Here is a 17,241-nt window from a genome sequence, read left to right on the forward strand (position 1 = left end):
ATTTCATGTTAACTTGTGTAAACTTTTGTATATTTGTGTGACAAACATACAAGAAAATCAGGAAGGAGGGAAACGCTTTTTCACACCACTATACAGAAACATATGAACATATTTTTCAGGGCTGAAAAGCAGAAAAAAAACCTTAATTATTAGTAATGCCCAGAACAAAGGAGTGACTCCTATGGTTGCAAAAAAAAGTGGTTCTATAGTAATCTTAAACATGTCCACAGCTCTGTTGATTTTACGGATTACCGTCCTAATGACTTTGTCTCCATCTCTAGTTTTAAACCCTATTAAATATATCATGATGCTCACTGTTACAGCATGGTAGGGGAAAACAGAGCACAACACAAATGTGGCCCCCTGCACCTTTGCACCCACAGAAGGACCAGTGTGACCACAAAATTTGCTGTCTGGACAGCTGTTTTATTTGTCTTTTTCACACAGAACAATATTAGCGTGGGTGCAGCTAAAACAACAAGCAATATATATATATATATATATATATATATATTAAAAAAACAACAGCAACAACAACAATGCAACACAAAAATGAATTAACCTAGCACGTGGCAAGGCTGTTGAAAGAAAAAGACTACACCTACCAGGACTGCTTGTAAAAAAATACATATTTTGAATATGTACAAAATTGCTGCCACTTTGCAAGTCAGAAAACACACACACACACACCACTATAAACACATTCACACAGCACCCACTGACTAGAAATCAGGAAGTAGAGGGAACTGGTCTTTTTTGGTCCTAATTTAAAATTAGCACTTCAGTCTCCAATCAATGTCCAGCTGCTAAATAGAGCTTGTGAAATCTAAAACATGGAACAGAATGAACAACACCACGTTGTACAAGGTAGAATAATATGGTATAATGATAATATTTTACAGTCACTTTGTTTATTATGATCGCCATTACTGCAACAGACTGACAACCTGTCCAGGGTGCACCCCGTCTCTCACTGTTTTACAGCTGGGATAGGTTCCAGCCTTCTGTGACCGGGACCCTATGATTGTATTCTCATTGGCTGGCATTTTTTCTAGAGTAACTTTTTCCCAGTCAGAATGTCACGTTAAGTTTCACAGTGTCATAATGATGACATTGAAAATACTGATGTGTAACATTCAATAACTGGTGTGTAGCATTACAATATGTACATTCAACTTTCGTATGCAACTTCTGGTATAAAAGTTAATTACTTATAAACTGTGTGTGTGTGCTTTTTCAATACAGGTATGTTTTAAGGAAGGTAAATATCACAGTTCCTCTGAGACTGAAACATGGAAATGATTCATGGTGGCAGCTATTCTCTTTTTAAAGATTTAGTCAGGTTTTGACGAACTAAACTCGGTATAAAAAAAGGAAGGAAGCTGTGGCATAAAAAAGAATTATCCTTATATGGAAAAACTATGTACACTATATAAGATTTGCTTATGTATGTTTTTTTAAACGTACAGATCAGTTCAAAAGCTCAAAGTTCAAAAGTGAAATTCACTGATACTGAATAGATTATGAAAGATTTGCATGAAAACACACACACATATGCACAGACACAACCCTGTATTGCATTCACAACCTCCATCTACAAACAGCCCCACACATCCATCCACCCAGTGGTCAATTTCATTAAGGTTGGCATATTTAAAGGTAACAAGGCCGACCGAAGTGCAAGTTTAAAATAAGCAAAATAAAACCACTGATCAAAAAAAATAAATACAAAAAAGATAAAAGCAAACAAATGAAATATAATTAACTACAAATAATTTATGGCCTGCGATTACTAAATGTGGAAAAGCTTGCTGTGTTGGGCCAAATTAGAAATCAGAAAGTGAGTATTTTGGTAATTTTGCAGCACAGCATGAATTTAATAACACACTGTATTCTCTCCTGTATTTTGCTAGGCATCACAGAACAAAAGATCTAATAAAATTAATTTGGCATTTGTACTTTGTACTGTCAGCTCAAGTATTTGGCAGTGCAGCAACTTATTTGCAATTTGAAACCTGAGGGACAAAAAAAATGTGTTGATGCAGAAACAGCCTTCAACAATAGCTGCTATTAACAAAAGATGTGTGAATGTTAAAACTGACACAGGGTCTCAGTCTTGTGAAATCTAACGCTTGAGGTAGCAGACATGACAGGATTTTTTAAAGTGCGAAACATACATTCAGATAAAATTTCACATTACAGGAAACCAATGTAACATTCAGTGCTGTGAAAAAGTATTCACTTCCACATTCGTCACACTTAAATGTTTCAGATCATCAAACAAACTTTAGACAAAGGTTCACTTAAATAGAGCCTGTCTGACAAAGAGAAGCAGCTAACAGATCTCAAAAAGCAACCCATCAGGCCACAATCTAAAGACACAGCTGAGAAACAACATAGTGGTGGGAAGTGTGATTGTCTGGGGACTAGCCATAACAGAACCATGAATTCTGATCTCTACCAGAGGATCCTGGAGGAGAATGTAAGGCCATAAATTAGTAACCGGAAGCTCAGGTGCACTTGGGTTATGCAGCAGGAGAATGATCAGAAACACACTAGCAAATTCCTCTGTGATTGGCTCAAGGCCACTCCACAAAATAATGTGTCTGATTTAAAACAATTATGCAAAAAAGAATGGTCAAAAATGTCTCTACAGTGATGTGATTGCCAATTATTGCAATTACTTGATTTCAGTTCTTGCTGCAAAGGTTGGCAGAACCAGTTACTTTTTCACAAAAAACTTAAAAAAATCAGAAAGGGGCCAAATATTTTTTCACAGCACGTCAATAACAGTAAAGATTAGAAATAGAAAGTTTCATAATGCAACATGTGCATGAATAAAAATGCTCTAAAACACTGGCAGTCTTTTCAAAACACATAAGGGCTTCTTAGCAATTTGTAAAGAAAGAGTTAAAAGAATGTTTACATTTTCATACAATTCATAAGGTCATTATTTGTTTAAAAAAAACGACATATATTGCAGAGAGTTGATATTGCACTGGAAAAACCAAACAAAATAACGCGAATGGCTTGCATTACCTGTCTGAGCCACAGCTGTTACAGATGTTTACACAGATGTTGGAAGTGCAGTTAATTAATGGAAGGAAAGAAACAATAAATGTCACTGAAAAAACAGTAATTGTAACAAATTTCGGATTTTAGACAATCACAGATTCAGCCTCTAACTTACATCACTGAGGAACTAAAAGGACAAACTCTTAATCAGAGCCATCATTACACAAACCCAGATCACTGGGCTTGTCTTTCGGCCCTCTGCCTTATTCGGCCACAGTTGTTGGTACTGTTGGGTCTTCGCGTCATTCTCCACCTGTAGTTCGTACTGTACCAGGACTTTACTGTAACCCATCTCCTGTGATATACATTTGTAAGTTCCCTTGCACTCACTGTCCATGTTGTCAATCAGATAAAGGCACTGCTCTTTCACCGAGCTACAGGCTGTAGAGTTTTCATCGTGCTGCCAACTGTACTGAGCATGACGGGATGACACTGGGCATTGAAGGAAATACTTTGAGTAACGTGGGACTGGGACTGGGTCACCTGTATAATTTGATGCTGTGGAAACAACAGAAGAGGGACAACTTCAGTTCTGCTTTTCGTTTTGTCTGTTTATTTTTAAACCAGTCAGATTTCAAATGTAGTGTAGTTAACCTAAATCAAACTGGTTTCCTTCCCTCAGGTGAATGTTCATATAAGGACCAAGGGCAATGTAGCTTTAAAGCAAACAACAGAGAAAATGCGGTTGTATATTTTAACAATCATTGTTTACATAGTGTAAAACTGACATTGTGTCTATTTATGCATTTGAGTTTTCCACTGCAGTCAGCTCAACAAATACCTAATGGTGTGTAAGTGTTTCAGTTGTTAATTATAGAATATAAAGCATAAGAGAACTTCTCCTTTTAAAGCCTTCAAGTTAAAAGAGGAAGTTGATCAGCTATAAGGGTTGGAAGTATTTATAAAGAATAACAGAATAAAATAGAAGAACTATATCATATGCAAATAAACATAAAAGGATTACTATGAGATATTATTAATGTAAATTATTTAAATTTTAAAGGGTAAATGTTTGTAATGATGAAAGCACAAGTTGTGGAATAAAAACTTTTTTTAGTAACTCAGATAAACATGATCTTAAGATGTTGATAAGATTAAAACTGAAGCACATTTGACCACAGATGGCACCAATGATGAGTATCATTGCAGAAGCGTGTGGCATACAGATGCACAGCTATAAGAAGAAACAAATCTAGTTTTTGTTCCCCTTAACGTGTGACCTATTTGGCGAGACAGGAAGCTAAACTATGATGAATAAAGGCTATGCTGTCTGCTGTGCGTTTGAATCCCCCTTGCATATGGAGGAATACAATGTGCACACTCTCACCTACCAAGCTATTCAAATGAGTCTTATTGGCTGGTGGTAACTGGTTTCTGGTTCTGTCTTGAATTTGCGGTTTGCATCAATTTGCTGGAAAATTTGTGTGTTACATTACTTGTGTAGGTTTTCTGAAATATGTCACTCAAAAATGTGCTGCGAGTGTATTAATTTATCCTTTTAACATACATTTTGCCGTATTTGAAATGTTTGATTAGTGTATAGACAGAGCTTGTGTTACTTGTGTTGCTGCTGTTGATTTTTTTTGTTTTTGCTTTGTATATGAGGAAACAGCGCCATGGGTTACTAACGGAAACCACAGAGGAAGCGAGAGCGGGGTCTTTATGCGCTTGCATATGCTCATACATCTACACAGTATATTTTGCAAAGACTTTTATAACTTTATAAGAGATCAGTTTCCTACCTATAATTGAATTATGTATAAGTGTATTGTGATATTTTTCCATTCACTTATTTTGCTCTTGTTTTGACTCTGCTAAAGTAGCTTTACACAATTCACACCAATATAAGATAAAAAAAAATCCTTATTTTTCTTTCATGCTGTCCATTCTGCATTTAAACAATCCACATTTTAGCCATTTTTCCTCTAATGCCAGTCAACAGACTTTACTGCTCAACTGCATTGACTCAGCTCTTTGTGAGAGTTTGTCGAGTTAGTTAATAATTAACCACATTTAAAATATTTTTTTACATGTACGTTTGATAATTACTGTTATGATACCAGGCATTTCTTTATCAGTCAGTTTTATAATAGAGGAAGAGAAACTGAACTGAAGGGCTTCTTCATGATCTGGTAAAAATTAAATAAAGATTATTTTGAATGGCAAACCATTCAAATCTATTCAAGTGAACCAAAGACAGAAAATAGTAGGAAATTACGATCATGCTCCTGGGCTACAGCTAAAATGGCCCTTTTACTCAATCTTAGATTTTTAGACTACCTAATAAAAAATAATACATTTATATTATATAATAAAGCCAATAGTGTAATTCTTAAATATCAGATAAATATATAAACAGTTAAAGGACAGTTAATGATAACACTAACAGGCCTCACAAACTGTGTTTAGTTTTTGTATTAGGTTTCTGAACTAGCATCACAAAAGATAAGAAAGGGAGAGGATACATTTGGGTAATTTTCAGCTAAGAAAGTACCAACTACCAGTGTATACAGCACTGTATTGTTTTGTGGTGCATCTAATAGCTCTTGTGTTCGGAATACAGGAAAATAAAATTCAAATACCCCCAAAATATTTAAACAATTCCTTCTATGATTGTTCATAGACTATCGTTTGATCTTTGGGTTTTTCCTCTGCTATGCAGGGTCTTCACCTTAAAGTGTCCCAAGATTAGTTTTGTTGTGAATAGGCATTATGCAGTAAAGTAAAACTGAAATGAATTTAAATACCATTGTGCTCATTACAGATGGAAAGGTCCCCAGTGGCTGCATCATGCCAGCTCCCCCTGAAAAAGATAATGTATGAGTAAATTAGGCCGTATGGAATGATTATGCTTAACAATCGATTTAAAAAAATTAACATGTTACTGGAACCAGTGGAAAGTTTTGATCTGTGTATATTGTTTTCTAACTAAAACATCTTTGATTAGAAAATAATTTTTGGTATTGTGTAAGATAGTCAATACCAACTTCAGTATTTTTCATTCACACAACACTCTTTGAATGTACTGGGATTTTGAAGCAAAAGGAAATCTAAACAGATCAAAAGAAAAAAAGTGGAATGATTCAATAACTGTAACATTACAACATATAGTACTGTCCCCACTCATAAATGTGCTCCAAGAGAGCTTCCACATCTACATGGTTTGGAGTTTTTAGGAGTTTTACTATTACTAATATTCTGAAATTTGTTATCCCTCTTAACTGTCAAGAAAAAGGGATTTCTCCCCATCTGTGGGCAACTTAGCCTGATCTTTTCATAAGTGGAGGATTAATATGAAGTGAACCTTGACAACATTTTATCAGAGAAAAAGATCCTTAGCGGTTAGTAATCTCCCACATAAAACGAAAAAATCATCTGCATGTGTGGAGCTGCAAAAACCCAGCTGTACTTTTGCATGCAGTGTGGTTGTGTTTGTAAGTTTGTTGGTTGAGGTTTGAGTAGCACTAATTTTACCTCACTAGACCCTGTTCTCTTTTCACTATAATGTTGTGTAAATGTTCCCATTTACAGTTAAAGGTGCCTTCCCTTTTAAGAGGTAAATTTCATCTTCAAGTCAAATTTCTGTGGAACAAAACTAGAATCACAAAGTGAGAATGAAAATACCAGTGCATTGATATAGTTCAATATAGTTCCTATAAAGGTATTTACAGAAATTAACAAATTGCCATGTGAGAAGAAAAATGTTGGGAAAGTTTAAGTGAACACATCTCTTTAGAATGAAAAAAATTCTCGTGTCATTATCAGACTTATGTTGAAAAACGTAATTTCCTTGATAGTTTGCGTAGTATGCTTTTTTAAACCCGCATTTCCTGAAAGATAACAGCTGCTGAATGTGAAAAACAAAATCACACATTTTTTTACAGCAACGCATTTCTAAGTGTACAAACCTAGTGCCATTTCTGAATTGCTGTGCTTAATAATAAGATTAACAATAGCATTACTTTCATTGAGCCATGCAAATGATCAGGATTACGCTCATGGATGAGCAGGGCTGTGGACCACAGAGAAAAGGATTTGTTACCCCGATCAATGTGACAATGTTATTAGTTCATCTGTGGACTGATTTGCATGAAAAATGCATGACTAGAATGAGGCTTGGATCCAGGAATTTTTGGAAGGACTAACATTGCAAAACAGGGAAAAACATGACATTTTGCATCATATCTTCACAAATGCATCTTAATCAAGTTGGAGAAAAAAAAGGGGAAATTAGTGCACGCTATCTTGATGTTCAAGAAAATGTCACGAACTAATATAGATATCCATCTGAATCCAGGTATTCAGTCCTTGCAAGGTGTGCAGGGAAATATTCTTGTTTTTTTCAGTCTGAGTCTGCCAGTGTGTGCACAGACAAGTCTGGAAAGTCACAACAGACTGGAGGGCCTGCAGGCATCTGGAGGGAATCTTGCAATCACCCACCAATGAAATATGCGTTACTCATACTAAGGTAGACACATGCACACTGTAGACATGGAAACTGACATATTCTTAGAGCTCAGGTACTGTTTAGTTGCCAAAATCCTTATTGCATACATGTGACACAATATCCTGTACTCTACTAAAACAAAATGTCTTGACACATGGCTGCATTTAACTGATTTGTGGTTACTGGTCCAATTAAACTGCCTGGAGTTGGCTGTTATATTCTTTGTTGTTGTCTGTGAAGGTTCTCAGTCATCCAGGTCATTGTAGTCTAAGGAGCTTGGAAAGAAAAGCATCTGGACTTCTTTACGTTGCTTGAAGATGTTTCACCTCTCATCCGAGAAGCTTCTTCAGTTCTAGGGTCAAATGGTGGAGAGTCCCACATTTAAACCCTGTAGGAGTATCTCCCCAAGAGGGACAAAAGAACCCCCTAATGATAAAAAAAGAGGCCATTTATGTCCACTGTGAGTGACCGTCTTTGAACAGAGGTGGTGGCTTACGACACCAACTGTCTGCATCTATAATCCAGTTTTGAGATCCCTTCCCAGACGCCTTAACGCCCACTCACATCCTGGGCCATCTGACCTCAGGAAATCACAAGATAGGGTGGGGCTAGGTTTCACAATGAGCTCACCCGAAACCTTGGCTGATTGTGACCTACACCCGTTTTCGCACATTGGCTCATGTGATTAGGTAGAGGATCTATAGGGGGTCCTTTTGTCCCTCTTTGGGGGACACTCCCACAGGGCTTAAATCTGTGACTCTCCACCATTTGACCCTAGAACTGAAGAAGCTCCTTGGATGAGAGGTGAAACGTCTTCAAGAAATTCCAGACACTTTTCTTTCCAAGCTCCTTAGACATTCTTTGTTGTTCTTCTATGTTTCTCTATGCTATCTCTAACTCTAGTAGTGTCTAAGACCATACAATATAAAATGCATTGAGATCACTCTCTTTTGTGAACTGGCACTATGTAAATGAAATTTGCTCAATTTAATGCACATTATCTTGTTTTGGTATATGTGCTCTTTAATCTATGAGTAATATACAAAATATGCTCATGATTTTCTTGGTTATTTATGTTAATATTTTCTCAGTTGAACAAAAGTCACCTGTTGGCTGATACCTGATCGGTACACAGAACACTAGTCTTTCATAAAGCAGTAGAGCTACAGTAGGACAAATTCACAAACGGCTCCAAGTGTCAATATGTGCTGAAATATTGTGACAACATGATTTACGGGACATTGTAATTCCCGAGTGTTGCTTCATCCTGGATTAAGTTTGCAATGACTCATCTGTCGAGCTTTGTCAGGTGGCACAAGGCAAAAAGTACACTAATGATGTTGCATAATCATTTATACTCTTCGGGGCGTGCGAGCACGACTTTGTAGTATCTGAATCAAACCTGTGTATGATTCAAAAGGTACACTAATGAGTAATAATCCATCATACAAAATGTAATCAAATGGAAAAGTCTCTTTTTTTTAAACTTGTTTTATCAGTTTTAATCTTTTAACTTTATGCATCAAGCAAAAATTTAATTATATGCAACATTCTCTGACTTGAATAAATTAGTTTAACATTTAAACCTATTTTCTGCACATTCCAGCACATAAAATAAAATATTTTTTGTGTTTACACTCACTCTTTCAAATAGATGCAAGTAAAACACAGCAGAAAATAAATAAAGTCAAAGACTCAGCGGTCCTGTTGCTCTATTTTCACCTGTAAAGCAGGACTGCGGTAGGCGGAGGTTTACCCCGGTGCAGGTGTGCCGCGGTCAGTTGAAGAATCCGCGAGTTTCTCTGTGAATTTCCCATTACGTCGTTGCGCACTCGGTGCTTGCTTGGAAGTTTAGGGTTTTTTTTCGCTGTAAAAAGTTTTCTTCCCACGCACAACGGACGCTAATGTTTTTGTCACTTTTTATGGAATCAAACTCAAAGGTCAGTACTTCCACGCTTTAAACGCTGCACGCTCATACTCTCTCCCACAATCGATATATGATCCACTGTTGATCTGCACACAGCTGTTGTCACCAACGGTGCACTCGCTTATGTCACTGTCATGAGACATTCTCGCAAAAAAAATCACGGCTTTAGTAACGCAGTAATGCAGCGTTCCTACGGGAAAGTAACGGTAATCTAATTACCGATTTTGCAATATTAATCCCTTACTTTACTCGTTACTTGAAAAAAGTAATCAGATTACAGTAACGTAACGCGTTACTGCCCATCTCTGGTCATATTTGGTATTAGTAATGTTGGTATTAATAAACAGTCCTGATTCTGCTTTCATTGCCTTTTGACTGTTGACCATCAGCAGCAGTAGTAATGGGCAAAGAAACATACCAGCATAGGCAAAGAAAATTAAGGTGACTAAACATGAATATAAAAAATGAACATATTTCATATTTCTGTTTAGGGAAGGAAAAGCATTCAACACAACTGTGAAGCTGACTTGTTGTTCGCTTGTATGACTTACCTCAAATAAGGTAAACACTTATTTTAATTTACTGTTGGAAACATTTAATGCAATTGTTGGCTGTGAAGAATTATTCTTCATATTTTATAGATACGAGTTCCATAAAGCTCTGAGGTCTTACTTTGTCTCACGTATGCACTGGGTGCCATTCCAGCCACAGTAAGGATCTCTGGATAACATACAGTCCTGGCAGGTATCTCCATACTGGGAACAGTCTGCTACATCAAGTTGGACCAGTTGACTTCCATCATTCACATACAGCTTTTTCTGTAATGATGGACAGGTTTTCTTAATGTACTGGGCTTTTTCGTAAAATTCATTGGAAAATAAGATTGAAATGATTTCAAAGTTATTGATTAGATGCTACAGTAGATTCTTTAGGAGATAAAATTGTTAATTTTTCCCCTTTCGTCCACAAAAACCATTTATTCCATATGAGTAATCTTTGTGGTTTGATTGGGACATTGGTTACACAGTGATCATTGTTACTCACAAAGGTAGACTGAAGGATGATGCTGAGAACGTGTGCTTTTTGTTTGAATGGTTGATACTCAGCAATTACAAAGGTGTGACTTTCATTCTGCAGCACCTTATGAATCCCTCCATTATCTGTGGAAAGACACAATGGGGGTGAGGGGTGAGGGAGGAAATGACTAACAGTTAAAAACTGTCTAACCACTCTAACCCACCTCTGCCATCCCACTCACTCTCTGGATCTGTTACCTTATATGATACTACATTTTGTCTTCAGAACCTGTATAAACTCATCAAATAAATTTGTTAACCAGTGACTAACTGTGATCTCAGCACCACACACATCACAAGGCGCAATCCACTCTGTATAGTAGCCTGTGGGGTAGTCATTCAACAGTCACATCTAACTCATCACATACTTTAATACTCTTCTGATCATATTTAGAAAAGGCTGACTTAGTAGTCACGGAGGTCAAAGCACAAACAGCGTGCATTGACTCAACATGTTATTTTAAGGGGAACTGGAGTAAAAGGAAAACCAAAAAAGTGTCAGGGCCAGCGGGGGCAGACCGTGTGGAGAGTGTGTGTGGTGGAAGTGGAGACACATGAGAACACAGCTGACTCAAATGAAACATAATGACAATACAGAGGAGAGTAATACTAACTACAATGAACAAAGAACACCAGACTCTTACAGAATAAAACAGGAAACACGGAGACATAGACATGGAGATTAAACATGACATGAACTTAACCGCATAGACATGAAACGTAGATGCAGGAACCAGGGAGACTGAGTACAGGCGGAGATGACAGAAATAACTAAGAAATAAGGTCTGAACAGCAACCTAGAATTTAACTAGATTGAAAATGAATACAAAAAATACATAAAACTCAAACACTGGGTCACACGACCCAGTACCGTGACAAAAAGCCTGTTATGTCAACATAAAAAAGGAAAAAGAGGAAGTTTATATCTGGGAGTTTTATGTTACATTCAGATTGTGCCACACCTGTTCTTCTACTTGTCACCTTTGTGTGAAGACCCCAGCAGGTGTGATCATACAGGAAACTTTCGGTTTCTGGTTTTGCAGGTTACACCACCCACCTACGTTTGCCCTTTAGTAAATAATTCCTCTTCATTACAACCCAGTCCCACTCAGTCTGTTCCGATGTGTGCCTTATTTCACTAGACATATACTAGTAATGACTACTTTAATATTATGTCCTGTTTCTACTCACCTTCCACTGTAGACAAACACACAGAACATTCTTCTTAACATTTAGTATTTTATCATTTAGATTTTTTTTTACTCACTTAAAGACAGGAAGATGACGTTCTGATTACTACTTCTGCTGTTTGGTTTACTGTCAACTTGGATGTGGGTATAGATGTGATGATTAAAGAAAAGAAGGCCAGGGTTGCCGACAGGATGAACCAACTGCTCCATCTCTGAAATCTTTTCAATCTTCTTCAGGATGTCCACTGAAAGCTTGGAGCTATCAGGAGCGCACTGAAGAAGAAAAAAGTGCTCTATTTAATAGAGCTTCATACCACGTGTGGCCCCATTTACCCCTTGAAGATGTGAAGCCTTTTGTTTTCTCTTGCTGCATATGAAAACTTTACTCTGATAATGCTGTCAGATTAACCATTTAAAATTCAAAAGCTGTTATAGGATCAGTGAATTAGGAGAAAATCATGTCTCTAATTTCCAAGTTACTTGTTTCAAACAAGTTTAATACACTCGATTTATTTGGCAATTTAATGAGGCCTGTGTTTACCAAAAGATATAGCTAAAAAGATCAGGCCACTTTGTGCTTTTAAGTATAATTACGCAGTTGGTTTGAAAGATATCAGCCATAAAATACATGAATCTTTGTGTAGTGGCACTGTTTGTTACACTTTTCTCTTCAGACCAGTTTAAATGTCTCATACCGTCCTTGGTCTGTCCATTTGGTCTTTTTTGTAGCCATTGAAAGGAGAGTTTTCGAAGATTTTGTTGATGTCTTCAATCGTGTAGACACAGACAGCACTCATCCCCCTGCAGGGAGACTCATAGTCAGCAGGTTTGTCTGACACATTTAAAGCAAAATGGCTGGAAAAACAAAAACAGCTGACCATACAGACTGAAAAAAGGGGAAAAATAAACAGAACATGGCTTAAAACTACAGAGGACATAAAGTGTCACCTGACCAAATAAATCTAAGTTAAATCATAAAAGCACTATGAGGGTGGCATTTTTTTCTATTACAATTTTCCCAAGTTCCTGTGTTTTACTTCTGTGTAAAAATTCCAAATCAAGCAGCCAAATCATTCTGGTTTAAACCTTTGGTTACTGGTTTAACATCCATGTGATGTTAAACCAGTCATGATCATATTTTGAAAAATAAAACAGCACATGACTCAGTTACACAAACACTGAGTCATAAAAACAGACAATAACTGTATTATAACTATTATTTCATGTTAAATCAAATGTAGAAATGTGAATAATATTACCATAATAATGACATATATTAACTATGATAGAGTAGAAGCATCAAAATCAATGATAATAGTCCTACCATTCATTTCTAAAGAGTGCATAGATCTTTGTATCCTGCCATCGATCTGCATCCACAGTGGAAACATCCACCAGCTCAGAGAAATGCTGTTTTCTCTCCTGATCTCCACAGAAGAGCCTGGCATTCATCTGGGATGTCCAAGTAAACTGCAAGTTGTTCTTAGGACCACCAACATCTGTCTAGAAGCAATGGACAGTCAATCATTATGTATTTATGTTTATTTATTTATTTTTTATTGTTGGTGGCACTTAATACAAATTTTCAAACTATTTTGGTCTTACCATGCAAACCTGGGTCACAAAGGGCAGCCACATTTCACTGAACAGTCCAGTGTCTTCGGTTTTCTCCTTATAAAAGCCATAAACTCTGTTCTGGGAGGGATCCTCTTCACGTTTGCTGAGCACCAATCCTACATAATGCTGCTCTAAACATTGAAAGAGAAATATTTATTTGTCTCCAAACATTCATAGTGATGTGATTTCACTAAATAAGGTCTCTGTGGCTCTAACTTTATGAAAATACCTTTATGGTGGTTCTTTGGCCCCACTTCTGCTTTACCAAATTTGTGAATGCCAACAGATTCAACAGATCCACCAGATCCAGAGCGTGTTATGTAGAGATCTGTACTTTGTTCAGATTCTGGAACAAACAGTGGCAAATTGACGTTTTATAGGGATGTACAAACAGGGAGAAACTAGTTCAATATTATAGTAATAGGGAGAAGAAGCAACCTTTAAAAGGGACTGATTTAAATAAAAGATGTTAGTAGTTTTGACAAAAGTACAGACTTTCTGTAAACACACAAGAAGGATTAAAATTACAGACTCATAGAAAAAGGTGAATGAGGAAGGAGGGATTCATCAGCAGATTTATTCAAAAGCATCTTGTGTGTAAAAAACTCACCTGCAAGGGCCGACAGGTCACCCTCCTTTATGTTAAATGAGCTTATATCTTTTATATCCTTGCATATCGGTGACTGCTCTGCCAAATTCTATTAAAAAGAAAGAACAGTTTATCTTAATGTATCCCAACTAATGTACATCACAGATGATAAACATGTATAGCCAACACCCTGTATCTAACAGATAGTTCAAAAAATTATAAAGCAAAAACAAATATGGCTAAACAGGAAGTGCTGTGATGTATTTGCTTTGTTTGCAGAAGAGGGCTGTTTCAATTAAACCAGAAGTAGCTTCGCTTAGTATCAACCCTGAGCAGAAACAACACAACTACCAGTTCCCAGTATTATATCAGTTCTCTGTCACAGTACTCTGTCCTACCGAGTTACAGCAAACTGTTTCATCGTCAGTGGTTCCACACACAAACAACTGGTTAGCATCTTCCATAAGGTGGGCCAAAGTGATGTTATAGCTGCAATCCTAAATAACAAGATTGTTGTTAGATTTTTTGAGTGTTCAAACAATACAATTTAACAAACTACTTAATTTTGCTCTGTTTATCTGTTCACTGCTTACTTACATCACTGTTGCAATTCTCCAACCGCATACGTCTTTGATTCTGTGGAAATACATAATGCATGACTATTACTTTCCCATGATATTAATATGAAGATCCATTTATTTCAGAGCATTCAATACATTAATTTAGTGTGATTATACAGCTATGTTCTACCTTTTTCTGGTTTTTAATGTAGGTATTCAGGTATGTTTTTCCAACAGCTAAGACAGTGTCCGGTTGCTCTTTTAGAAAAATCCGCACCGGTGGATCATGAGGAAGATCTAACCTATTCATTGCAGCTTCTAGAATTAAGAATAAAAAACAAACAAACATATATTAAAGGATAAACACAGCCAATGATGTAAAATTGCCAAGCACAGCACAAGGACAAAATGTTACTGTACACATGTTTATACATGAATAACCTGTTCTCAGTCCGTCTGGTCCTGCCTGGAACATCTCCCAATATCTATAGCATGTACCACAATGAGGCTCAACAGTTAACCCATTTATGTAGTATAGTGCTGCCACTAAAGTCATATATTTTTTGTTTTTAATTATTTTTTTCCCGTCATCCTGAGAATGAATCCTAAACCCTTTGGGGATCCATTTTTGTTACTTTGTTACGCCCTCACCCACATTACAGAAATCAGAATGTGAGAGTTTTAGGTTTTTACTGTAATAAACTTGCTAATATAAGCTTTTAGTTATAAATATTACGTTTATTCTGTGTTTAAAGGTGAAGGTTTTCTTTTTGTTTCAAACTATTACTTTTGTAATCTGAGAAGAAAAGTACACATCAGCAGATGTTAGTGCTTACTGAAAGTACAGGGCGTTGACCTGATGTTAATCAACTGACTGAAGCAATTTTTTGGTTTGCACACTTTTACTGAGAAAGTCAGTGTGCTTTATAAGCTAAATTACTTCTTCTACCTGCAGCAATGACGGGGCTTTCTGAAAAATGTAATCAAAAGAGCAATGGTCTCATACGAAATAAAATGATATAAATGTTAATATTATATAATATATTAATTAGCTAAACCCAGTATGAACTCTATCAAACCCCTGAAACTGGAGAAGCTAAATGGAATTCAGTGTAAGTGTCAAAACGTGGTGAAAAAGTCAATAATTAAACTTCCACTAATTGAAACCCTAACGTCTTTATTCTTTTACATGCCTTCCTTTGTACATAGAACCTTTTAAACATTTCTTTAAATGGATGCAACTCTTTATTTCATGGGACACTTGACCAGCAAACAATGTTATGAAAATATAAATTAAAGCAACAACACATAAATATAGGAAATTAGAACAAACAAAGAACATTATCAAAGTCCAGCTTAGTAACACAATTTGCACTCTGCAGCTACAGAATTCTTTATAAGTGCTTTGGGCTCAAACACACTTATCCCATAAACAGGAAGCAAATAAGACTTTGATGTCCGACCAAGTTGTAGAATTTGGGCACCCAGCATAAGCAGCAAGTGATAGCAACTTACATAGATAAGAAGGAAATGTATCAACATGGCTTTGGCTTTCTTACCACGATTGAGCAACTTCGTGGTATACAATAATGTCTGCAGCTGTTCAAAAACAGCCAGACGTTCCTCAAGTTTGACTCAGAAGAGCCTAAAACATCTGTGTAAAGATTCTCTTTACATGTTAACATAGCATTCCAGGTGTTATTTGCAAGTATAGAAGAAAAAACTAAAGAACAGGGGGCCTAAAACTGAACAGCGTAGGAGTCTTTCTGAAAAAACCAGGAAACTTAACGTCTGTCCATCCAAAGCCACGTGTAGACCCTTTTTTAGGGGTGCACAACCACCCCCTAAATTTCATCATATCGTCCCTAAAGATAACTTTAGCATAGGTAGTAATAATAATGCAGTTTTAGTATTATATTCTGACATTGTATTCTAATGTTATGTTAACAGTGTGCCTTATCATTATTAAATAAGACTTTTTTTGCAACAGCTGGAGAGACGAACATGAAGATATTTCATGACAAGTATCAGTGTTGGAGACTTAAAACACACTTTACCTGAAACATCCCAAAAGTGCAAACTATTCTCATAATACGGAGACATTGCTGGGGGCGCTGTCATCAAGTGATTGCTTATGTAGCCCCCCAATAATGTAAAAATATACATTTATGTGCATTTTTTTCTATATAGCGTCAGAGATTATTAGGCAATGATGATCTTCTGAGCCATATGTATGGTGGACACACACTTTAACGGGATTGAATAATACCTACTGTACTTTTGAAAGGAATATGTCGTGTTTTTGTCCTGAATCACAATGATTCATATTGATTAGAGTCATAGACTATAGACTTTAATAGACGTAAAGTATGCCAGGAAGTCACTTAACATGATTGAGAAGATTTTCCCGATTTTCGGCTTTATGACTCATGTTTACACTATGTTTTATCTTAGCTAAAAAGAGAAAAAAAAATTTCCTACCTTTCTCTGTGAATATCATCCTCGGAGAACGATCGTTTCCCACAGCCAGACAACAAATGTGTAAAAAAAATAGACATGCCACTAATGAGAACCTCATCTTCCAGATCTCCAGGCACGATATTATAAGATGGATCTAATAGTTAGTGATGTGACGTTCTGTATCGAGGCTTCGAAGCTCGTGTCGAGAAATGGAGGGGGCGTTTCCGCGATGCGCGTATCGAGGCTTGCTTCATTTATGGGAGGAGCTGAAAATGATGACGTCCGAAGCCTCGCTGCCCG

General features: G+C 36.6%; 1 protein-coding gene across 1 annotated transcript; it reads right to left on the minus strand.

Annotated features, from left to right (window-relative positions):
• Positions 1 to 1,020: 1,020 nt before the first annotated feature.
• Positions 1,021 to 17,137, minus strand: LOC309706709 (semaphorin-7A-like). Its single transcript, XM_082533472.1, has 14 exons — positions 16,963 to 17,137; positions 14,672 to 14,799; positions 14,519 to 14,557; positions 14,320 to 14,418; positions 13,943 to 14,030; positions 13,562 to 13,678; positions 13,321 to 13,463; positions 13,040 to 13,218; positions 12,411 to 12,516; positions 11,793 to 11,988; positions 10,494 to 10,609; positions 10,122 to 10,267; positions 5,823 to 5,878; positions 1,021 to 3,573 (listed from the first exon to the last, which is right to left on the minus strand). Exons 1-14 carry the CDS (start codon positions 17,057 to 17,059, stop codon positions 3,203 to 3,205), a joined length of 1,881 nt encoding a protein of 626 aa, XP_082389598.1. The 5' UTR covers positions 17,060 to 17,137; the 3' UTR covers positions 1,021 to 3,202.
• Between the last annotated feature and the right edge of the window lie 104 nt (positions 17,138 to 17,241).

Source organism: Aulonocara stuartgranti (genome assembly GCF_965226115.1).
Source record: "Aulonocara stuartgranti genome assembly, chromosome: 1".
Lineage (NCBI taxonomy): Eukaryota > Metazoa > Chordata > Actinopteri > Cichliformes > Cichlidae > Aulonocara > Aulonocara stuartgranti.